The sequence below is a fragment of the Myxine glutinosa genome, chromosome 8, assembly GCF_964187855.1.
Source record: "Myxine glutinosa chromosome 8, kmMyxGlut1.1, whole genome shotgun sequence".
NCBI lineage: Eukaryota > Metazoa > Chordata > Myxini > Myxiniformes > Myxinidae > Myxine > Myxine glutinosa.
This window is the reverse complement of record NC_136268.1, coordinates 8,931,832-8,956,641: the sequence shown is the minus strand read 5'-3', so window position 1 is coordinate 8,956,641 and position 24,810 is coordinate 8,931,832. Positions and strand designations below refer to the sequence as shown.

The following is a 24,810-nucleotide window of genomic DNA, read 5'->3' as shown; positions in this document are numbered from 1 at the left end:
CCTCCCCTTCTCTCCCCATCTTATCGACCGCTCCCATTTTTATATACTTTGTTTACTTGTCTGTTTGATTTGTTTGTTTGATAAATGTTAGCTCTTTCACGAGCCTCGACTCTGTATACAGAAAAAGAAAAGAAAAAAGGCAGCAGGAAGTTGGAGTGTGAAGAGAATGACAGAGATCTAAAATCTGGTGGTGAAAGAAGGCCGCATTCCAGTGGATTGGGAACCGAGTACCCCCGTCCCTCTCTACAAGTGGAAAGGTGACCCTCTGGACTGTGGCTCGTACCGAAGCGATAAAGTTATTGGAGCATGGAATGAAGGTATTGGAAAGGGTGTTGGAGAGGAGGATAAGGAAGAAAGTGAAGATCGACGAAATGCAGTTTGGATTTATGCCAAGAAGAGGAACGACAGACGCGCTTTTCATTGTGAGGCAGTTGCAGGAGAAGTACATGGAGAAGAGGAAGAAGTTGTTTCTTGGGTTTGTTGATCTGGAGAAATCATTCGATAGGGTTCCACACGAAGTATTGACATGGGCATTGAGGAAGTTAGGAGTGGAGGAATGGTTTATCAGAGAAGTGATGGCAATGTAAAAAAGAGCGCACATGGCTGTAAGGACAAAGGACGGGAACAGTGGTGAGTTTGAGGTGAAGGTGGGAGTGCATCAGGGGTCGGTACTAAGTCCACTACTATTTGTAGCTGTGATGGAGGTGCTGGCTCAGAACGTAAAGGAGGGTTTACCGTGGGAGTTGTTGTATGCAGATGATCTGGTGTTGATTGCGAAAAGTATGGATGGACTGAAGGAAAAGATGAACAAGTGGTAGGAATGTATGGAGACAAAAGGTCTGAAGGTGAATATCGGAAAGACGAAGGTGATGGCAAGTGGTAAAGCATGTGGTGAGGTGGAAAGAACTGGGAAGTGGCCCTGTGCTGTGTGTAGGAAGGGTGTCAGAGTGAACTCCATTCAATGTACAATGTGCGCTGAGTGGGTTCATCAAAAATGTAGTGGTCTGAGAGGGTCATTAACCAGTGTGGCAGCTACTTTCAAATGTAAGGTGTGCACAGAGGGAGCTGCAGATGGAAGAAATGTTGAGTTGGATCTTGGAGACGGCGTGAAGCTGGAAGGTGTGAAAACATTTTGCTACTTCGGAGACATGCTGAATGGAGAAGGTGGATCAGACTCGGCAATGGTTGCTCGAGTGAGATGTGCATGGAAGAAGTTTCTGGAACTGAGTGGCGTGCTGACGAGGAGGGGAGTGTCGTTGAAGCTGAAGGGAAAGGTGTGTGCTGCATGTGTGAGAAGTGTTATGATTTATGGGAGCGAGACATGGGTCATGAATGTAGAGCAGCAACGAAGGTTGGAAAGGGTGGAAATGCGAATGGTTCGATGGATGTGCGGAGTATCGTTGAGAGAGAGCGGAAGACAAATGATGAATTGCGAAAGATGATGGGAATAGAGCCTGTGATTGATGCTGTGAAGAGGAACAGGTTGAGATGGTTTGGTCATGTGTTGAGGAAGGATGAAAGTGACTGGTTGAGAAGAGTGATGGAAATGAATGTAGAAGGAAGTAGAGGACGGGGAAGACCGAGAAAGACTTGGCTAAAGATGGTGGAAGAAGAAATGCGGGCAAGGGGGTTAACAAGGAGAGATGCAGAAAATAGGGCAAAAATGGAGAAGATCGTCATGGGGACCGCAAGGCGAACCCCCGCTCTAGCAGGGAAAATGGCTTTAAAATGCATGTTGTTGTTGTTGTATTTTGACAGACAGTCGTTGCATCTATTGGACAAACCACAAGGATGATTGTGGCAATGTTATCTGTAAATGCCAACCTCAGTCAGTACATGGGGAAGTAGGCTGGACCCGGTGTAGGAATGGGTGCTGGGATCTGTGCAGAGATTTGTCCCGTCAGGTGACCCACGCAACATAGGTCCTTGGCTGTGGGAAAAGTATAAAGATGCAATGAAATTAAAACGAGGAATGGGGGGGGGGGGGGAAGGGGAAGGGGGGGTCGGAAGGGAGGAGGGGACAGGAAGGTGGGGAGAGATAAAACAAAGAGAGGGACACAAAAACCGTACACGACTAACATGAGACAACGCCCTTATTACATATGTTGCACACGTGGCTTGGTTGCTCTGCGTGGGCTTTCATGTGTTCGGGGAGCTGGCTAGCCCCTAGCTGCTTGCCGCACACGTGGCATGCAACCTTCTCCTCGTGCCGTCCCATGTGAGATCGCAGGCGATCTTTTGTGGCAAAGGCTGCTTCACACGTCTGCATGTCAGGCACATGCAAGAGAGACGACAGGTTAATGAGTCCACTGATAAATTTCATGGGCACAACGCATAGATGTGACATGAAATGTTAAACAAATGTCACATGAAGGAAAAAAGTGGCAGCTGCCCATCCAAGGAACACATAGACAATAAAAGGGGAACTGACCGGCAGACAGGACGTGTACTGGGGAATGAAACGGCTGGGAAGAAAGCGAGAGGTGATTATTGGAACAAGGAGAAGGGATATAAACAAGCGTTACGCCTAGGTCCCCCGTCGGTGAAGTGATGTGAGTTGACAAAGTGGAAGACGCAGAAAACATGCTATGATATGATATTTCGCTCACAAGGTTCAGACATATAGCGGCCATCTTGGATTTTGACGTGGCGACCCAATTTACAATAGCGGTCTTCCTTATGCCGAGATACACCCACACACCAGATTAGAAGTTGGTACTTCGCTTATTTTTCAAGATATTCATCTCACAAGGTTCAGACATACATGGCGGCGGCCATCTTGGATTTTGACGTGGCGACCCAATTTACAATAGCCTTCTTCCTTGTGCCTAGATATACCCACACACCAGATTAGAAGTTGGTACTTCGCTTATTTTTCGAGATATTTCGCTCACAAGTTTCAGACATATATATGGTGGCGGCCATCTTGTATTTTGACGTGGCGACCCAATTTACAATAGCCTTCTTCCTTGTGCCTAGATATACCCACACACCAGATTAGAAGTTGGTACTTCGCTTATTTTTCGAGATATTTCGCTCACAAGTTTCAGACATATATATGGTGGCGGCCATCTTGGATTTTGACGTGGCGACCCAACTTTCAATAGCGTTCTTCCTTGTGCCTAGATATACCCACACACCAGATTAGAAGTTGGTACTTCGCTTATTTTTCGAGATATTTCTCTCACAAGGTTCAGACATATATATGGCGGCGGCCATCTTGGATTTTGACGTGGCGACCCAATTTACAATAGCGTTCTTCCTTATGCCGAGATACACCCACACACCAAATTAGAAGTTGGTACTTCGCTTATTTTTCAATATATTCATCTCCCAATTACATCTCCCAATCTCACAAGGTTCAGGCATACATGGCGGCGGCCATCTTGGATTTTGACGTGGCGACCCAATTTTCAATAGCGTTCTTCCTTATGCCTAGATACACCCACACACCAGATTAGAAGTTGGTACTTCGCTTATTTTTCAAGATATTCAGCTCACAAGGTTCAGACATACATGGCGGCGGCCATCTTGGATTTTGACGTGGCGACCCAATTTTCAATAGCGTTCTTCCTTATGCCTAAATACACCCACACACCAGATTAGAAGTTGGTACTTCGCTTATTTTTCAAGATATTCATCTCACAAGGTTCAGACATACATGGCATCAGACATACATGGCGGCGGCCATCTTGGATTTTGACGTGGGTTGCACCCACACACCAAATTCGAATGCGGTCCTTCGCTTATGCACGCAAACACGCACAGACACACACGCACGCACGGACGGACAGACGGACACACGGACGGAGGGGAAAACCATAGTCCCCCTTTCGCTCCGCTGTGCGACGGGGGACAATAAAGTGGAGTATAACCTGGCACTTGAACGGCCTCTCCGTAGAGTGCACCTGCCGTACATGGTTGCTTAGATGGTCTGGCCTGTGGTGCAAAAAGGGTGACACAATCAGCCAATGAGGTCAATGTCCACTGCAATAAATAATTACAAAAAAAAGATATATGGGCACGGAGTGTAATGAGACAAGGTAATGTAATGTGGAGGAAGGAAGGGGGGAGGAAAAAATAGTGAGAAAAAAAAATAGCGTGGCGAGGTCGGAGAAAATAAAGTGAAACAGAACCGAGAAAGTGAGCAACAAGTAAGAACAGACAAAAGATGGATTCTTATAATCTCATCTAAAGTGAAAGCAAGTCGAGATGTGTCCAATGTGTCTGTGTGTCTGCGAAGGCGAATAAAACGTGTTTAATATGCTTGCTGTTTGTGCAAACAATGAAAACAAGACTGATAGTCTGTCTAACGACGGCGTAGCCGAGCTTGGATCTGCTGAGTGGAGGATCTGCTGTCCCCCTGTCATGTGACCAGATCCTCAGCTCTGATTAATGGACGTTTGTTCAGGACTTATATACACCAGATGAACAGACAAATGCTGTTCCAGACGACATTTCCCTATGGGCTACACTGTCAAAATATGGCTGCCGAACCACATTACCGATGATGTGATCAAAAAAAAATTTCTCGACCTATTTTTCCCAAGATCACGCTCAATAAATTTCATACCGATGGGATTAAGTGTTCCACTTGTCGTTTTATGACGTTGTAATGAAGGCAACTATGGCATCATCCTTAACATATGTTATTCCGCATGGGGAGTACTGTACGATGAGCCACCTTTCATTTATTTTCCATGGAGAGGTTTTGGAGACATCGAGGTGCGAAGTTTTTCGGTTTTTCCAAGGCGGAACACCTGTTCCACATGACCTATGACCACAAAATGACCATTAAAAATTACACAGGAGGTGCTCCGATGGTGAAAATCTTGTCAATCGCACCAAAGGTTGCAGAGAAAAGGAAATTTAAAGGGAATAAACCACAAAATGCCGGCGGAAGGGACATACAGACAAACGCTGTTCCAGACGCCATTGCCCCAGTTTAGCATAATATACGGGATGCTGCAGACGACCAGACTTCTGACATTGTAACAACCAGAAGGCACTTCCGCCCGGAGGGCAGGAGTATCCTTCTCGGCCCACCTTCCGCTCCTGCTGGAGTACGTGCACCGTAATAAGGCTAAAGTAACGCGCTCGTCTGCTGGCCTCGGGTGCCCACTCAAGGCCGGCATTGGGGTTTGAGCCAATAGTACTCGACCCGGTTGTTCTCGCAAACCTGCAGACTCTGTTGTTGTCTCTCTGTCAGTGCCACCATTTCCAAACCGCAACTGAAATCATCAAACCGGAATTAGCAATTTGGTGTCGGTCTGTCTGTTTGACCGTGATACATTCGGTCGACACTTATCAATTCTCAAGCAAACTTGACACCGGTAGTCAGGGTTACATGATGGAGGATGGAGCGACTTCATTCCTCCACCAACCCCGCACACCCAAGGGGGGTTTTCCTCCTTGGCCAAACACCGTCTTAACATGTATAAATAGCTTATTGTGGCGTTTTTCCAAGACTTCTTCGAATAACTAAATTAACTACAATGGCACTCGGTAGAGAGCATACCTCCGCCAAGCTGAACAGTTCACGTTTTGTATCCCACTGATAGGCCGGATGTGGATCCAGACTTGAACCAAAATCTAATCGGCTTGTTATTGTCACCGACCCAACTCATTCACCAAGTTTCGTCAAAAGGCATCCACAACTTTTTGAAATATCATGCTGCATATAGTTTTTGGCCCTGTCGCACAACAGTGAAAAGTAACTTGAAAGAATTAAAAATTGTCGTATCCGGATCCGGATCTTCAGCAAAATAGAATTGATTCGTCCTTGACACCTACACAACCTGTCCCCCACGTTTCGTACGAATCCGTTCATAACCTTTTGAGATATCGTCATATATATCGGTTTAGCCCCATCTCTCAATGGTGAAGAAGCACTTTAAAATACACAGATCCAGATCCGGATATGGATCTTCATCAAAATAAAATCAAAAAATAAGACAAACCAGACTTGATCTGCTTAACAGAAAGTTTCCTCCTTCACGATGTCTCTGATTCCTTAATTTCTCTCCCCGGTTAATCCCTACTCTGGTATGATAGACCTGAGCCTCGTCCTGGTGGTGGGACTGCTATCTTTATCAAAATCTCTCTTCCTCACTCTGCAATGAAAGCTTTGTATGTGGTGAGAAGCTCAAAGGTGCCAAGAAAGTCGGTGTCAGGATGTCCAGTCGGTGGCTGGCTTTGGAGGCCAGATTGGAAATGTGGTTTTCCCAGGAAAGATCATGGCAGATAACCACCTTTAGAGGCCATTTTTCCCCGCAAAGCGGGGGTTGGCCTTTTTCGGGAACCGTGGTTGTTGTTGTTTTTCGGTCCCCTATTTGAAGCAATGTTTTACGGCCGGATGCCCTTCCTGACGCCAACCCTTTTTGCCGCCTTTAACGACAAACAGGGAATTACCAGTGAACTGGTACTCAATTAGCCGACCTCGGAAGGATGACAGGCTGAGTCAACCCCCCTGGCGTTAATTCAGCGATCGACCGGGATTCGAACCCAGGATCCTTGGATCCTAAGCCGCTAGCCCAACACCAGGGATATGGCAGATAGTGAGACCCAAAAGCTTGAGTGACAGAACTTCTTCGAGAGGATTGTTGGGAAAGTCGATGGGAGGGTTTTCCAAATGGTCTTTCCAGAGAGACATAGTGAGAGTGTGAGATTTGTCAGGATTGAAAGACATGTTCTACATGCATGTCCAGAGTAAAGTGGCCTGGTCTGAATCGCAATTAATGATCAGAGATCAAGACATTGGAGAAGAAGAAGGAATTAATATCAGAAGCGATGATGGATTCCATTACCTTGCTGATTATTAGGAGCAGGCTGATTGGTCTGTAGTTGCAAGGATCTGTTTTTGCACATTTTTTGTGTAAGGCGGTAATGTTGGCTGATTTCCAAGATGATGGCAGATGACCTTGAGCAAAAGAGAGGGTGAAGAGAACAGAGAGAGAGGGTGGGATAGAGCGGCAGAGCAGGATTTTAGGACCCGTAGGCTGATGCTGTCTGGTCCCGTTGCAGAATCAGTGTTGAGGTTTGACAGAAACTTCTCCACCTTGTCAGGAGAGAAGGACACAGAATCCAGGAGCAGCTGGATTCGACTGGGAAAGGTGGCTACAGAGATGGTTTTGAGAAACAACATTTTGAGGCAAACAGTTGTTGAGGCATTTGGCTTTTTCACGTGTGGTGTCAGCTATGTAGCCGTTTGAGATAAGGGAGGGGATGGAGGGCGAACAAACACCAGAAACAGATTTGACCAGACGCCACCAGAATTTGGAGGAGGGAGACAGGTTTGAGAGTTCAATCTTGAGAGTAGAGAGATAGTGCTTCCTGGCACTCCTGAGGGTAGACACACACTTGTTCCGGGCTTTGTGAAAGGAACTGAGATTCCTTTCAGTTGGATTTGCCTTCCATGAGGCAAATGCAAGTTGTTTCAGGGCAACTGCCTCACCACAAGATTCAGTGTACCATGGACGGGAGGAAGGGTAAGACAACTGAAGACGGGATGGGATAAAGCTGTGCATGAGAGAGAGAGAGCAATTTACTTTGGAAGAATTCACAGGAAGAGTTGATGTCAGAGGCAGTAGAGATGGGAGACCAGTCCAGATGTTTGTTGACTGCTTGAAGACAGTGCCAGTCGGCCTGAGTGAAATGCCAGACTTGTCGGCGCTGAGGTGGCTCTCTGCAAACGGCCAGAGATATTTCCACTTTAACAAGTATATGGTCAGTCATCACTGTTTGGTTTATTTATTTTTACATTGAAGGCTCCAGTCATGGACTATATTGTCCACCTTAAATTTAAAGAGCTGCATTGATAGAAAAGTGAAGAAAGGGGGAATAGTCTGAGACTTTTTGAGGAAGTAAAAAAATCTGCTTTTTGAAAAGGGGAAGGTCATAAGTTTTTGGAAATACATGGGAAGGTAAATAATTCCAGAGTTTGGGAGTGGAGAGGAAGAAACAAACATCATAATGGCCCACCCTTGAGTTGCCAATGGCCACACAATAATCATGAGATGTGGTGGCTTGCCCAGTATTCTGTGGTTTCGCTAATGGCGGAGGTACACAAGCATCAAGTTCTTGGGAGCAGAAACCGAAGTAATATCTGTAGAAAAGAGAAAGAGAGCCAACTTTGTGGTGTAATTCGAGCGGGTCGAGTTTTGAGGTCAGATTGGGAGAGTTGATAAGTCGCATTACTTTGGATTCAATTATGTCCAGTAAGTGCAGCTAGAACCTTCCCAGATGTGAGAGCAGTACTCGATACAAGGACAAATCAATCCTTCATATAGTTGAAGCAACTGTTGAGAGGAGAAGAATCTTCGACATCAGAACAGGACTCCCAGTTTCTTCGAGGCAGACTTAGCTATTTGTGTAATGTGTGGATTCCAGGATAAATTTGATGTTAGGGTAATACCTAGTAGGTTTACTGAATCACATGATGTAATTGTTTGAGATCCATACCATTAGGAGGGAGAGCGTCGGGTACAAGAGAGGGGAGTGGTGGGGGAGGGTAAGATAATGGAGGAGAGGGGGAGGTAGGGAGAGCTGTTGACAGTTTGTCAGACATTGCAGAAAAGCTAGGAGAGAGGGCAGGATGAGGAGGACCAAAGCCAGGTGGTGATGGGATGAGGAACAGTGGTGAATGTGGTGGTGGGGCAGAGGGAAGTAGAAGATTGGAGGAGGTGGGGCAGAGGGAAGTAGAAGATTGGAGGAATTGGGGCAGAGGGAAGTAGAAGATTGGAGGAGGTGGGGCAGAGGGAAGTGGAAGATTGGAGGAGGTGGGGCAGAGGGAAGTGGAAGATTGGAGGAGGTGGAGGAATTTGTTAGAAGAGAGAGGAAGGGGGAGGAGGCAGCTTTGTGAATGAGTTAAGAGGCAACTTTGAGGAGGAAGGGTGAGAGGGGAATTTTGAAGGGGAGGGGTGAAGGGGGAGTTTTGAAAGGGAGGGTTGATGGGGGGTAGGGGGGGATTTGAAGGGGAGGGATGAGGGGGGGAGTTTTGAAGGGGAGGGATGAGGGGGGAGTTTTGAAGTGGAGGAGTGAGAAGGGAGATTTGAAGAGGACGGCTGTTCCCCCTTCGTCTGTTCCCCCTCCAGGTCTTTAAAACGGCTGTTCACCACCATCTTTTATCTTCCCCAATCCAACACCTTGATCTTTTCTACCCCCGCTAATTTCACCCTAAATCCACTTTTTGAGGTGACTTTTGACTTCTTTCCTGGAAGTCCTTGGTGTCCTTGCGTTTTATACCTATCCTGCCTCCCCCCAGGCCCTCTCCCTCCAAAAACATCTCCCGATGTCCCTGCTATCCAATGTTGTGTTTGTGTGCTTCCTCCTCTTCTCTCCCCATCTTGTCGACCGCTCCCCTTTTTATATACTTTGTTTGCTTGTTTGTTTGATTTGTTTGTTTGATAAATGTTAGCTCTTTCACGAGCCTCGACTCTGTACACAAAAAAAGAAAAAGAAAAAAAAAAAGGAGGGGTGAGTTTTGAATGGGAGGGGTGATTGGGGAGATTTGAAGGGGAAGGGGAGGCATGAGGAGGGATTTTTGAAATGGAGGAGTAGGGAGAAGTTAGTGATGGAATGGGGGTAGGAAGGAGTAGAGGGAGGGGACATGGAGTGAAACGTTGGTATGAGATAGGGTTGGTAAGATAGGAACAAGAACCAGTAGAGTAGGGAACAGACAGGGAATGGTTTGACATTGAAGATGTACAAAAGGAACGGTTAATGAAATACGAACATCAAATGCAAACTTTGTGTTCTTGAGATTTTCAAGTCAGATATATGTTTGCAAATGTTAGAGGAGAGGTGATATAAAGGTGAGTTTAGAGAATGGAGAAAGGAAGAACTGTAAGAGACTAATTTTGTGAATCAGAATGATTGAATGAATGAATGAATGAATGATCGTTTTAAGGCCATTTTCCCCGCTGGAGCGGGGGTTAGCCTTGCGGGCCCCATGACAATCATGGTTCCCTGTTTGAGGCAATGTTTTATGGCCGGATGCCCTTCCTGATGTCAACCCTTAGTTGCACTCTTACGATGCGCAGGGATACGGTGTACCTATTCTAAACTGGGGTACACACCGGGATCATCCATCCCAGCAAGCTGGTACTCAATTTGCCGACCTCGGAAGGATGACAGGCTGAGTCAACCCCCCTGGCGTTAATTCAGCGATCGACCGGGATTCGAACCCAGGATCCTAGGATCCCAAGCAAAACCGTGAAGACCGCCTGGGTATTCACTGAAATGAGGGTAGGGAGGCTGGGAGGACAAATAATGTAGACAGGTTCAGGAGGAAAAGAAGGATAGAAGTAGATTAATAATCCAGGTGGAGCGGAGCTCTAAGGAAAGTGGAGGTGTATATAAGCACTTGGTTAATACGGTAGGAGAGACCCCTTATTATTTTGTTTATTATTATTTTATTATTATTGTTATTATTATTACGTAGGTTAGGTGAAAGCAGATTTGAGTAAAAAAAAAGAGGAAGGTTGAAAGAGATCGTCGAGGAGTATGGTGAATACTTCACGATCAGAATGGGGGTAGAAAAGTGAAATTGGCTGGAAAAAAAAGGAAAAGGAGGAGAAGATGGAGGAAGGGAGGATGAAGAGGGGGAGGATGAAGACATGAAACATAGGGTAAAAAGTTGGGAAAAAGCAAAGGGTGAAAATAAAAGGCAGTACAGCGCAAGGACGATCGTGGACACACAACGACTAATGAGGGAACTGGGTAGGCCTCAAAAACCATGGTACTAGAACGGCACTCTTCGATGTAGACTGATATGCTTCCGCCCACATTATGACCATGAAAATACTTGTGTCAAGTTTGATTTAAATCCATTCAGCTGTGCCGAAGTTAGCACATTTTTACCTGACATGACCTCTGACCTTTGACCTATTGGCTGCAAAAATTAATCAGTTCATGTTTACATTATTATGCACACCTGTACCAAGTTTAAATTATATCCCTTTAGCCATTCTCAAGTTATAGATCTATTACAGACTTTGACCTTTGACCTCTTGACCCCAAAATCTAATCAGTTCCTCCTTACATCGTTATACATACCTCTACCGAGTTTGAATTAGATCACTTCAGCCGTTCTCAAGTTGTAGACCAATAACAGACTTGACCTTTGACCCCAAAATCTAATCACTTAGCCTTTACAATATTATACATACATGTACCAAGTTTGAATTAGATCACTTCAGCCGTTCTCAAGTTATAGACCTATTACAGATTTGACCTTTGACCCCAAAATCTAATCACTTAATCTTTACATCATTATACATACCTGTACCAAGTTTGAATTAGATCACTTCAGCAGTTAAGTTATAGACCTATTACAGACTTTGACCTTTGACCTCCTGACCCCAAAATCTAATCAGTTCATCTTTACATCGTTATACATACCTCTACCGAGTTTGAATTCGATCACTTCAGCCGTTCTCAAGTTATAGACCTATTACAGACTTGACCTTTGACCCCAAAATCTAATCACTTAGCCTTTACAATATTATACATACATGTACCAAGTTTGAATTCGATCACTTCAGCCGTTCTCAAGTTATAGACCTATTACAGACTTGACCTTTGACCCCAAAATCTAATCACTTAATCTTTACATAATTATACATACCTGTACCAGGTTTGAATTAGATCACTTCAGCAGTTCTCAAGTTATATACCTATTACAGACTTTGACCTTTGACCTCTTGACCCCAAAATCTAATCAGTTCCTCTTTACATCATTCCACATAAGTGTACCAAATTTGGTCAGAATCCCATCACTGGTTCACAAGTTATCACAGTAACAGTATTTTTACCTAACATGACCTCTGACCTTTGCCCTTATGACCCCAAAATCTAATCAGTTCATCTTCACCTCATTATACATACCTTGCACCAAGTTTGTCCAAAATCCCTTTAACCATTCTCAAGTTATCGCAGAAACGAAAACCTAACACGGACGACGGACGGACAGCCGGACGGACGGACAACCTGAAAACACGAGTGGGGGCACCCGTGGGGATCCCACGGGCATGGACGTGTGTGACATTTGAACATATTGAGTTAGATGTTGCACCTGCACATTCAGTTTAACAAAATAGAGGGGTCAATATATGGTTGAACCCGCAAAAAATTGATACAAAAGGTTTTTCAATGGATTCTGGTACCATTGGGCATGCTAAATAACATACTAAAAATCTAGTAACATCTGACTTCCGGAAAGGGGTCATTTTCAAGATGGCGTCCAAGATGGCCGCCGGGAGCTTAAAATGGACATATCTCAATTATTATTCAACCTAGAAAGGTGGTTTTGGTGTCTAACCCTAGGTTTTAGGGCCCAAGGAATCCAATTGAATCAATAAAATTACCATCAGTTAATTATTTATTGACAAGTCCAAGATGGCATCCCAAGGTGACATCCTGATCCACTAAAATGGCTCTGTCGAATAGTAGTCAACCTAGAGAGATATTTTCAGTGTGTATACCTAGGTTTAAGGCACCCAGGAAATCATCAACCCAGGATTCTGTACCAGAAACGGAGATCCACGTCCTTGATGGAGGTTCACTCCTTCACAGAATACCATGGAAGAGTGGAGAAAGCTATGGTGAAATAGCGCAGTCGTATGCTGACTTCACCATCCAGCATTATGGTTCAGCTACGACCATTGTCTTTGATGGCTATGAGGAAGGGCCGTCCATTAAAGACAACACGCATCAGAGAAGAGGACACAATATTCATCCCATTGTCAGCTTCACTGCTGAGACAAAGTTCTCAGGCAAGAAGGAGGAGGTCCTGTCAAGTGATATCAATAAACAGAGACTGCTCGGGATGATAAGTGATGAACTGAGAGAAAGGTATTGCACTGTGGTCAATGCACCTGGAGATGCTGACGTAGATATAGTAAAGGCTGCAGTGGAGGCATCTCTTCTACACACCACTACACTGATTGGAGAAGATACTGATCTCCTTGTCTTACTCCTTTACTATGCGCAGGGAGACAGTAAGAGCCTTTATTTCAGATCAGACAAGTCCAAAGCTGATGGCAGTTTTAAAGTGTATGACATCAACCGTCTAAAATAAATCCTCGGACATGACATGTGTTCTCAGTTGATATTCATCCATGCCACGACTTCTCGGATTTTTGGTGTTGGCAAAAAGACTGCTTTCCAGAAGCTTGTAAAAGGAGACCCTGTCCTTTGGTCTTGTGCCAACACATTCACCATCCCAAACCAGACCACAGAGGTGATCGATGACCTTGGATGCCGAGTAATGGCTATCCTCTTTGGTGGCAAGTGCAAAGATTCCCTTGCAACAATGCGATATAACACCTTCAGCAAGAAGGTTGTCTCTGCTTCGTCTTTTGTAACACCCGAACGTCTGCCCCCAACTGAATCTGCTACCAAACTTCACTGTCGTAGAGCGTACTACCAGATCATGGTGTGGATGGGAAAAGAAGAGGGTATGGATGCCATGAAATGGGGGTGGAGCCTGCAGGATAATCAGTTTGTCCCACTTATGTCAAGAATGAACGCTGCTCCAGACAGTCTCTTGAAGGTCATTCATTGTAACTGCTCCACTGCCTGCAAGACACTCCGCTGCTCTTGTAGACGATATGGACTACCATGTACTACTGCCTGTGGACCGTGCCAACTTGAAGAATGTGACAATCCACATAACAAGTTTCTTCCAGAGGAGTCGGAGGATGACGATGAATAGCGACTAACTGTATAAGACAACAAATGCCTAATGGGCTGGTAAACCTGGCTTACTGGATTACCTGATTACTTTGTGCTTATTTAAGTAATTTTGATGATTTCCTGGGTGCCTTAAACCTAGGTATACACACTGAAAATATCTCTCTAGGTTGACTACTATTCGACAGAGCCATTTTAGTGGATCAGGATGTCACCGTGGGATGCCATCTTGGACTTGTCAATAAATAATTAACTGATGGTAATTTTATTGATTCAATTGGATTCCTTGGGCCCTAAAACCTAGGGTTAGACACCAAAACCACCTTTCTAGGTTGAATAATAATTGAGATATGGCCATTTTAAGCTCCCGGCAGCCATCTTGGACGCCATCTTGAAAATGACCTTTTCTGGAAGTCAGATGTTACTAGATTTATAGTATGTTATTTAGCATGCCCAATGGTACCAGAATCCATGAAAAACCTTTTGTATCAATATTTTTGGGGTTAGGTGAGTTTGTTTTCGTATATTGGCCCCTCTAAAATGGTTACTGCCAATTTTATCAGATCCACAAATTATGTAATCGACACAATTTATTTACTTCTGATTAAACATGTGAATGCATTTGCGTGCACATGGGAAATACAGTTTGAAATCACCCAGGGGGTGGGGGAGGGAGGTCACACACATCACACATGTGGGGGTGGGTCACACATTTGGGGGTGGGTCACACACGTGGGGGTGGGTCACTCATGTGGGGGTTAGTCACACACGGGGGAGGTCACACATGGGGGGCTGGGGGTACATGGGGGGTGGGTCACATATGGGGGGTGGGTCACACATGGGGAGGGGGGGTCACACACGGGGAGGGTGGGTCACACACACGGGGGGTGGGGTTCACACAAGGGGGGAGGGGGAGGTGGGTCGCACACGGAGGGGGGGGTGGGTCACACACACGGGGGAGAGTGGGTCACACATGGGGGGGGGGGGGGTCACACATTTGGGGGTGGGTCACACACGTAGGGGTGTGTCACTCATGTGGGGGTTAGTCACACACATGGGGGCAGGGGTGATACAGGGGGGGAGGTCACACATGGGGGGCTAGGAGGTCACACACGGGGGGGTCACATATGGAGGGGTGGGTCACACATGGGGAGGGGGGTCACACACGGGGAGGGTGGGTCACACACGGGGGAGGGGTCACACAAGGGGGGAGGGGTCACACAAGGGGGGAGGGGGTCACACAAGGGGGGAGGGGGAGGTGGGTCACACACGGAGGGGGGGTGGGTCACACACGGAGGGGGGGGTGGGTCACACACATGGGGGAGAGTGGGTCACACACACGGGGGAGAGTGGGTCACACACACGGGGGAGAGTGGGTCACACACACGAGAGAGAGTGGGTCACACACACGGGGGAGAGTGGGTCACACACACGGGGGAGAGTGGGTCACACACACGGGGGAGAGTGGGTCACACACACGGGGGAGAGTGGGTCACACACACGGGGGAGAGTGGGTCACACACACGGGGGAGAGTGGGTCACACACACGGGGGAGAGTGGGTCTCACACACGGGGGAGAGTGGGTCTCACACACACGGGGGAGAGTGGGTCTCACACACACGGGGGAGAGTGGGTCTCACACACACGGGGGAGAGTGGGTCTCACACACACGGGGGAGAGTGGGTCTCACACACACGGGGGAGAGTGGGTCACACACACGGGGGAGAGTGGGACACACACACGGGGGAGAGTGGGACACACACACGGGGGAGAGTGGGACACACGCACGGGGGAGAGTGGGACACACGCACGGGGGAGAGTGGGACACACGCACGGGGGAGAGTGGGACACACGCACGGGGGAGAGTGGGACACACACACGGGGGAGAGTGGGACACACACACGGGGGAGAGTGGGTCACACACACGGGGGAGAGTGGGTCACACACACGGGGGAGAGTGGGTCACACACACGGGGAGAGTGGGGGTCACTTTACTATTCTCCCCTCATTCCTTTTTTTTTTTTTTTTTTTTTTTTTTGTATACAAGATCGAGGCTCGTGAAAGAGCGAACATTAATCACACAGAAAGACAAACCGACACATAAAACTATAACATAGGGAGCGGTAGACAAGATGGGGAGAGAGGGGGAAGGACACAAACACAACATTTGAGAGCAGGGACCGAGAGACATGGAGACATCGAGAGATCTGAGAGAGGGCGAGGGCTTTGGGGGGGGGGGGCGTGGGAAGGGTCTCCTATCCCCCCCCCCCCAATCTCCTCTCCCCACCCCCCAGGCTCCTCCCCACCCCCCCAGTCTCCTCCCCCCCCTCCCCTCTCACTCTGGCAGTCTCCTCTCTCCCTCCCCCAGTCTCCTCACCCCTCCCTCAGTCTCCTCTCCCCCTCCCCCAACTCCTCCTCACTCCTCTGCCCCTCCCCCGGTCTCCTCACCCCTCCCCCTGTCTCCTCACCCCCTCCCTCAGTCTCATCGCCTCCTTCCTCAGTCTCCTCTCCCCCTCCCCCCAAACTCCTCACCTCCTTCCTCAGTCTCCTCTCCCCCTCCACAAAACTCCTCCCCTCCCCAGTCTCCTCTTCCACCCCTCACCCCAGTCTCTCCCCCTCCCCCAGTCTCCTCTCCCCCACCCTCAGTCTCCTCTCCCCTCCCTCAATCTCCTCTCCCCCTCCCTCAGTCTCCTCTCCCCCTCCCTCAGTCTCCTCTCCCCCTCCCTCAGTCTCATCGCCTCCTTCCTCAGTCTCCTCTCCCCCTCCCCCCAAACTCCTCACCTCCTTCCTCAGTCTCCTCTCCCCCTCCCACAAAACTCCTCCCCTCCCCAGTCTCCTCTTCCACCCCTCACCCCAGTCTCCTCACCCCTCCCCCAGTCTCCTCACCCCTCCCCCAGAGTCCTCACCCCTCCCCCAGAGTCCTCACCTCCTCCCTCAGTCTCCTCTCCCCCTCCCCCAGAGTCCTCACCCCCTCCCCCAGAGTCCTCTCCCCCTCCCTCAGTCTCCTCACCCCTCCTTCAGTCTCCTCTCCTCCTCCCCCAGTCTCCTCTCCCCCTCCCCCAGTCTCCTCTCTCCCTCCCCCAGTCTCCTCTCCCCTCCCCCAGTCTCCTCCCTCCCTCCCCCAGTCTCCTCTCCCCTCCCCCAATCTCCTCTCCCCTCCCCCCAGTCTCCTCTCCCCCTCCCCCAGTCTCCTCTCTCCCTCCCCCAGTCTCCTCTCCCCTCCCCCAGTCTCCTCTCTCCCTCCCCCAGTCTCCTCACCCCTCCCTCAGTCTCCTCTCCCCCTCCCCCAGTCTCCTCTCCCCCTCCCCCAGTCTCCTCTCTCCCTCCCCCAGTCTCCTCTCCCCTCCCCCAGTCTCCTCTCTCCCTCCCCAGTCTCCTCTCTCCCTCCCCCAATCTCCTCTCCCCTCCCCCCAATCTCCTCTTCCCCTCCCCCCAATCTCCTCTCTCCCTCCCCCCAATCTCCTCTCTCCCTCCCCCAGTCTCCTCTCCCCCTCCCCCAGTCTCCTATCCCCCCCCCCCAATCTCCTCTCCCCACCCCCCAGGCTCCTCCCCACCCCCCCAGTCTCCTCCCCCCCCCTCCCCTCTCACTCTGGCAGTTGTTCCAATCGAGCAGGTCCAGCAAACATTAGAGGTAATTTAACTTTTCTCTTGGAGCAACACAGTGTAAATCCGCCCCCTTGTCCTGTTCATTCATTTGTGAAATGTTTCGTAGAACAGTACATGCATGGTGACGTCATCTGTCTCGCACCGAAATGATCTTCAACAATATTGTCGTGCGAATCCCTCCGGTTAACACCAGGGACCGCGGATGGACCAAACGGATCTACTGGAGGCGACGACCAAACACGGATTTTGCTTTTGCTATCAACCGCACGGGAGAAGAACGGAAGCGGAAAATGAGGTAAAAGCGCGTAACTGTGGAAGGGGAACAAACTCAAACGAACACAAGATTTGAAGGGAATGAGAAATAATAAAAGGGTTTATTGTAATGAAAGGGTTGGGACAGGTAAACGCGATATTAAATAAAAGTCCTAAATTGGGACGTCCCCACAACTCACTTCAGAAACAGCACACAGGAATGGATTAATAAAAAGAAACGTCGTGTACTCGTAAATGTGGGGCGTAAGTGCAGCCTTATCTCGTCTGTAGTCTTGTCCGTCGTCGTCCCACGCGGCTCCCTCCATCCGCCTCCGAGCACCAACCTAAAAGCACCACGCGTCCAACGCACCATGCGTCCAACGCACCAAAAGCACCACACGTCCAACGCACCAAAAGCACCACGCGTCCAACGCACCAAAAGCACCACACGTCCAACACGCAGGCTAGTGAGCTCCACACAAGGTCGATCTCCAACACGAGGCACAAAGAGACAGGAATGGAGAGATTGCAGGAGAGAACAGCGTCGAGGAGAGGAACAGAGCCAACAGGAATCCAAGCCAAGCGCAGCGCGAAGCACGATCCAAGTCAAGCATGAACCGGGTGAAGAGAGCTAGCTAGCTTCAATGTCGTCTCTGAGAAAAAGCTCCCAAATCGGTGCAGCGCCCCCTTATATCACTTCGCCTGGTGATGTCAGACCGAAGCTTCTCGTCGTTCCCCGAACTTTCCAGCATATTTCCTCCAATGAATCCCCTCCTCCTCAGTTGCGTCCTGTGCCTCTGGCGCTGATTGGCTGAGGTTCGCGCCTTCCGCGCCAACCAATCACAGGCCTCCCTGTGGCGTGGTCACAGCCCCTCCCACGCGATGTTGCTATGCGAACAGGTGGTGCAGCTAGCGGCAGTCACCATCGGCGGTGCCCCGATCTGGCTTCCTGCCCGTCTTCCAAAGTCGTTGTGGTAAGGGAAAGGGAATTATTTAATGTTGCACTAAGGGCCTATCTAAGTGTTTATGTTGGTGTGCATTGCCATAAGGGACAAAGGTTTGATTACCAGGTGTGACACACAAGGGCTGTTATCTTTAATCCTTATAACTACCGAGCACACGAACATCCTGGTATGTTTTTTTTTTTTTTTTGTATACAGAGTCGAGGCTCGTGAAAGAGCTAACATTTATCAAACAAACAAATCAAACAAACAAGCAAACAAAGTATATAAAAAGGGGAGCGGTCGACAAGATGGGGAGAGAAGAGGAGGAAGCACACAAACACAACATTTGAGAGCAGGGACATTGGGAGATGTGTGGGAGGCAGAGGGCCTGGGGGGAGGCAGGATAGGTATAAAACGCAAGAACATCAAGGACTTCCAGGAAAGAAGTCGGCACCTCAAAAAGTGGATTTGGGGTGAAATTAGCGGGGGTAGAAAAGATCAAGGTTGTGGATTGGGGAAGATAAGAGATGGTGGTGAACAGCCATTTTAAAGACCTGGAGGGAAGAGTGGGATTGAAGAGAGTGAGGGAGTTTGTTCCAGAGGCGGGAGAAAAGAGGAATGAAGGAGTGAAGGTGAGCAGAGAGTCTTGATTTTGGCAGTTTAACCATAAGAGGGTTGCAGGCAGATCTTGTGCAACCTGTAGGAATATTTGGGGGACAGAGCCCAGAGAGAACTGGGGGAGCAAGGCCGGAGAGGAGTCGGTAGAAGACAGAAAGCCCACCAACCTGCCTGCGGTGAATAAGTGAAAGGCCCTCGGAGATAGCGTCATCGCGGGAGATTCCAATGATTCTGAATGGTTTGGTTTCAACAGCGTGAAGATGAGCTAGGTGTGAGGCATGAGCACCAGCCCAGAGGGGAGAGCAGTACTCCATTGAGCTGCGGATGAAAGCCTTGTATGTGGTGAGGAGCTCAGGTGTGCCAAGGAAGGACTTCGCACGACGGAGGATGCCCAGTCGGTGACTGGCTTTGGAGGCCAGCTTGGAAATGTGGTTTTCCCAGGAAATATCATGGCAGATAGTGAGACCCAAAAGCTTGAGTGACAGAACTTCTTGGAGAGGATTATTCAGAAAGTAGATGGGAGGGTTGTCCAGTCGGTCTTTTCAGAGAGACATCGTAAGAGTGTGAGATTTGTCAGGATTGAAAGACATGTTCCACTTGTTTGCCCAGTCTGTGATTTTGTCCAGGTCTGCAGAGAGTGAGGAGGCTGCAGACTGCCGATCTGAGGGATGAGGAATGGAGCGGCAGAGAGTGGAGTCATCAGCAAAGAGATAGAGAGGATTTTCAAGAGAGTCAGAGAGATCATTGATGAAGACCAGAAAAAGCACAGGGCCCAGAACACTGCCTTGGGGAACTCTAGCCTGAACAGGAAGAGGAGATGAGAGAAACCCATTCAGGGCCACACGTTGACTACGACTAGAGAGGAAGTCCGCCAGCCATGCGTGGAGATTTCCATGGATACCAAAGGAGGAGAGTTTGGTGAGCAGAGCGGGGTGCCAGACCGTATCGAAGGCACGTGATATGTCGAGGGAGACAGCTCTAATTTCCTGTTTGGCATTGAGGACCTCCATCCATTGTTGAGACAGCAGAAGCAGCATGTCCAGAGTAGAGTGACCTGGTCTGAAACCAAATTGATGATCAGAGATCAAGCCATTGGAGAAGAGGAAAGATTTCATATCCGAAGCAATGATGGAATCCATGACTTTACTGATAATTGGGAGAAGGCTGATTGGTCTGTAGTTGCTAGGATCTGTTTTTGCACCTTTTTTGTGCAAAACGGTGATGTTGGCTGATTTCCAAGCAGGTGGCAGTTGACCTTGAGCAAAAGAGAGGGTGAAGAGAACAGAGAGAGGGAGTGAAAGAGCAGAAGAACAGGATTTTAGGACCCGTGGGCTGATGCCGTCAGGTCCAGTTGCAGAATCAGAGTCGAGGGTTGACAGAAACTTTTCCACCTTGTCAGGAGGAAAGGACACGGAGTCCAGGAGCAGCTGGGTACGACTGGGTACGGTGGGTACAGAGAGGGATGGGTTTGGGACACAAGATTTAGAGGCAAACACAGAGTTGAGGCATTCAGCTTTTTCACGTCAGCTGTGTAGCCGTTTGAGGTAAGGGAGGGGATGGAGGGGGAACAAACACCAGAAACAGATTTGACCAGACGCCACCAGGATTTGGAAGAGGGAGACAGATAAGAGAGTTTGGTCTTGAGAACGAGTTTGGTCTCATGTTCACAGGTATACTCCTTAACCGACAAACCGGACGACACACAGAACGTATTACAGGGCAGATTCCTTATCGCGACAGACGAAGCATGTTACCTATTCAGATCTACCTGACTCTAGATATTGCTCTACCCTCCCGACATAACAATATGCTCCTGTCAGCATGACTGAATGTTGGTAAAACTGAGGAAGTTATCGTGGATTTTAGGAAGTCTTGTGTTACATATGCTCCTATCATCATTACTGAATGTTGGTAAAACTGAGGACGTTATCGTGGATTTTAGGAAGTCTTGTGTTACACATGCCCCTATCAGCATTACTGAATGTTGGTAAAATTGAGGAAGTTATCGTGGATTTTAGGAAGTCTTGTGTTACGTATGCCCCTATCAGCATTACGGAATGTTCATAAAACTGAGGAAGTTATCGTGGATTTTAGGAAGTCTTGTGTTACATATGCTCCTATCATCATTACTGAATGTTGGTAAAACTGAGGAAGTTATTGTGGATTTTAGGAAGTCTTGTGTTACACATGCCCCTATCAGCATTACTGAATGTTGGGAAAACTAAGGAAGTTATCGTGGATTTTAGAAAGTCTTGTGTTACATATGCTCCTATCATCATTACTGAATGTTGGTAAAACTGAAGAAGTTATCGTGGATTTTAGGAAGTCTTGTGTTACATATGCTCCTATCATCATTACTGAATGTTGGTAAAACTGAGGAAGTAATCGTGGATTTTAGGAAGTCTTGTGTTACATATGCTCCTATCATCATTACTGAATGTTGGTAAAACTGAGGAAGTTATCGTGGATTTTAGGAAGTCTTGTGTTACACATGCTCCTATCAGCATTACTGAATGTTGGTAAAACTGAGGAAGTTATCGTGGATTTTAGGAAGTCTTGTGTTACATATGCTCCTATCAGCATTACTGAATGTTGGTAAAACTGAGGAAGTTATCGTGGATTTTAGGAAGTCTTGTGTTACACATGCTCCTATCAGCATTACTGAATGTTGGTAAAACTGAGGACGTGATCGTGGATTTTAGGAAGTATTGTGTTACACATGCTCCTATCATCATTACTGAATGTTGGTAAAACTGAGGAAGTTATCGTGGATTTTAGGAAGTCTTGTGTTACACATGCCCCTATCAGCATTACTGAATGTTGGTAAAACTGAGGAAGTTATCGTGGATTTTAGGAAGTCTTGTGTTACATATGCTCTTATCAGCATTAATGGATGTTGGTAAAACTGAGGAAGTTATCGTGGATTTTAGGAAGTCTTGTGTCGCACATGCCCCTATCATCATTACTGAATGTTGTTAAAACTGAGGAAGTTATCGTGGATTTTAGGAAGTCTTGTGTTGCACATGCTCCTATCAGCATTACTGAATGTTAGTAAAACAAAGGAAGTTATCGTGGAGTTTAGGAAGTCTTGTGTTGCACATGCCCCTATCATCATTACTGAATGTTGGTAAAACTGAGGAAGTTATCGTGGATTTTAGGAAGTCTTGTGTTACATATGCTCCTATCATCATTACTGAATGTTGGTAAAACTGAGGAAGTTATCGTGGATTTTAGGAAGTCTTGTGTTGCACATGCCCCTATCATCATTACTGAATGTTGGTAAAACTGAGGAAGTTATCGTGGATTTTAGGAAGTCTTGTGTTGCACATGCCCCTATCAGCATTACTGAATGTTGGTAAAACTGAGGAAGTTATCGTGGATTTTAGGAAGTCTTGTGTTGCATATGCCCCTATCAGCATTACTGAATGTTGGTAAAACTGAGGAAGTTATCGTGGATTTTAGGAAGTCTTGTGTTGCATATGCCCCTATCAGCATTATGGAATGTTGGTAAAACTGAGGAAGTTATCGTGGATTTTAGGAAGTCTTGTGTTGCACATGCCCCTATCAGCATTACTGAATGTTGGTAAAACTGAGGAAGTTATCGTGGATTTTAGGAAGTCTTGTGTTACACATGCCCCTTTCATCATTACTGAATGTTGGTAAAACTGAGGAAGTTATTGTGGATTTTAGGAAGTCTTGTGTTGCACATGCTCCTATCAGCATTACTGAATGTTAGTAAAACTGAGGAAGTCATCGTGGATTTTAGAAAGTCTTGTGTTACATATGCCCCTATCAGCATTACTAAATGTTAGTAAAACTAAGGAAGTCATCGTGGATTTTAGGAAGTCTTGTGTTACATATACTCCTATCATCATTACTGAATGTTGGTAAAACGAAGGAAGTCATCGTGGTTTTTAGGAAGTCTTGTGTTACACATGCCCTATCAGCATTACTGAACGTTGGTAAAACTGAGGAAGTTATCGTGGATTTTAGGAAGTCTCGTGTTACACATGCTCCTATCAGCATTATGGAATGTTAGTACAACTAAGGAAGTTATCATGGATTTGAAGAAGTCTCATGTTACATATGCTCCTATCAGCATTATGGATTTGTTTGTACAACTAAGGAAGTTATCGTGGATTTTAGGAAGTCTTGTGTTGCACATGCCCCTATCAGCATTATGGAATGTTAGTAAAACTAAGCAAGTTATCGTGGATTTTAGGAAGTCTTGTGTTACACATGCCCCTATCAGCATTACTGAACGTTGGTAAAACTGAGGAAGTTATCGTGGATTTTACGAAGTCTCGTGTTACATATGCCCCTATCAGCATTATGGAATGTTAGTAAAACTAAGCAAGTCATCGTGGATTTTAGAAAGTCTTGTGTTACACGTGCCCCTATCAGCATTACTGAATGTTGGTAAAACTGAGGGAGTTATCGTGGATTTTAGGAAGTCTTGTGTTACACATGCTCCTATCAGCATTGCTGAATGTTGGTAAAACTGAGGAAGTTATCGTGGATTTTAGGAAGTCTTGTGTTACATATGCTCCTATCATCATTACTGAACGTCAGTAAAACTGAGGAAGTTATCGTGGATTTTAGGAAGTCTTGTGTTACATATGCTCCTATCATCATTACTGAATGTTGGTAAAACTGAGGAAGTTATCGTGGATTTTAGGAAGTCTCGTGTTACATATGCTCCTATCAGCATTATGGAATGTTAGTACAACTAAGGAAGTCATTGTGGATTTTAGGAAGTCTTATGCTAAACGTGCTCCTATCAGCATTACTGAACGTTAGTAAAACTAAAGAAGTCATTGTGGATTTTAGAAAGTCTTGTGTTACACGTGCCCCTATCAGCATTACTGAACGTTAGTAAAACTAAGGAAGTCATTGTGGATTTTAGGAAGTCTTGTGCTACACATGCCCCTATCAGCATTACTGAACGTTGGTAAAACTGAGGAGGTCATTGTGGATTTTAGGAAGTCTCATGTTACATATGCTCCTATCAGCATTACTGAACGTTAGTAAAACTAAGGAAGTCATTGTGGATTTTAGGAAGTCTTATGCTACACGTGCTCCTATCAGCATTACTGAACGTTAGTAAAACTAAAGAAGTCATTGTGGATTTTAGAAAGTCTTGTGTTACATGTGCCCCTATCAGCATTACTGAACGTTAGTAAAACTAAGGAAGTCATTGTGGATTTTAGGAAGTCTCGTGCTACATATGCTCCTATCAGCATTATGGAACGTTAGTAAAACTAAGGAAGTCATTGTGGATTTTAGGAAGTCTCGTGTTACATATGCTCCTGTCAGCATTATGGAATGTTAGTACAACTAAGCAAGTTATCATGGATTTGAAGAAGTCTTGTGTTACATATGCCCCTATCAGCATTATGGAATGTTAGTAAAACTAAGGGAAGTTATCGTGGATTTTAGAAAGTCTCGTGTTGCACATGCCCCGATCAGCATTACTGAACGTTAGTAAAACTAAGGAAGTCATTGTGGATTTTAGGAAGTCTCGTGCTACATATGCTCCTATCAGCATTATGGAATGTTAGTAAAACTTAGGAAGTCATTGTGGATTTTAGGAAGTCTCGTGCTACATATGCTCCTATCAGCATTATGGAATGTTAGTAAAACTAAGGAAGTCATTGTGGATTTTAGAAAGTCTTGTGCTACACATGCCCCTATCAGC

General features: G+C 46.8%; 1 protein-coding gene across 2 annotated transcripts in view; it reads right to left on the bottom strand.

Annotated features, from left to right (window-relative positions):
- Positions 1 to 24,810, bottom strand: part of LOC137432221 (POZ (BTB) and AT hook-containing zinc finger 1) — a 65,717-nt gene that overhangs the window by 24,135 nt on the left and 16,772 nt on the right. Inside the window, exons 5-7 of one of the 2 annotated variants that reach the window (XM_068123960.2) lie at positions 3,876 to 3,939; positions 2,101 to 2,263; positions 1,825 to 1,930 (exon numbers count right to left, since the gene is read on the bottom strand). In XM_068123960.2, the coding sequence (XP_067980061.1) occupies positions 1,830 to 1,930; positions 2,101 to 2,263; positions 3,876 to 3,939 (328 nt within the window). In that variant the 3' untranslated portion in view covers positions 1,825 to 1,829. Of the gene's footprint in view, positions 1 to 1,824; positions 1,931 to 2,079; positions 2,264 to 3,875; positions 3,940 to 24,810 lie in introns of both variants that reach the window. The other variant, XM_068123959.2, reaches the window with a different exon arrangement.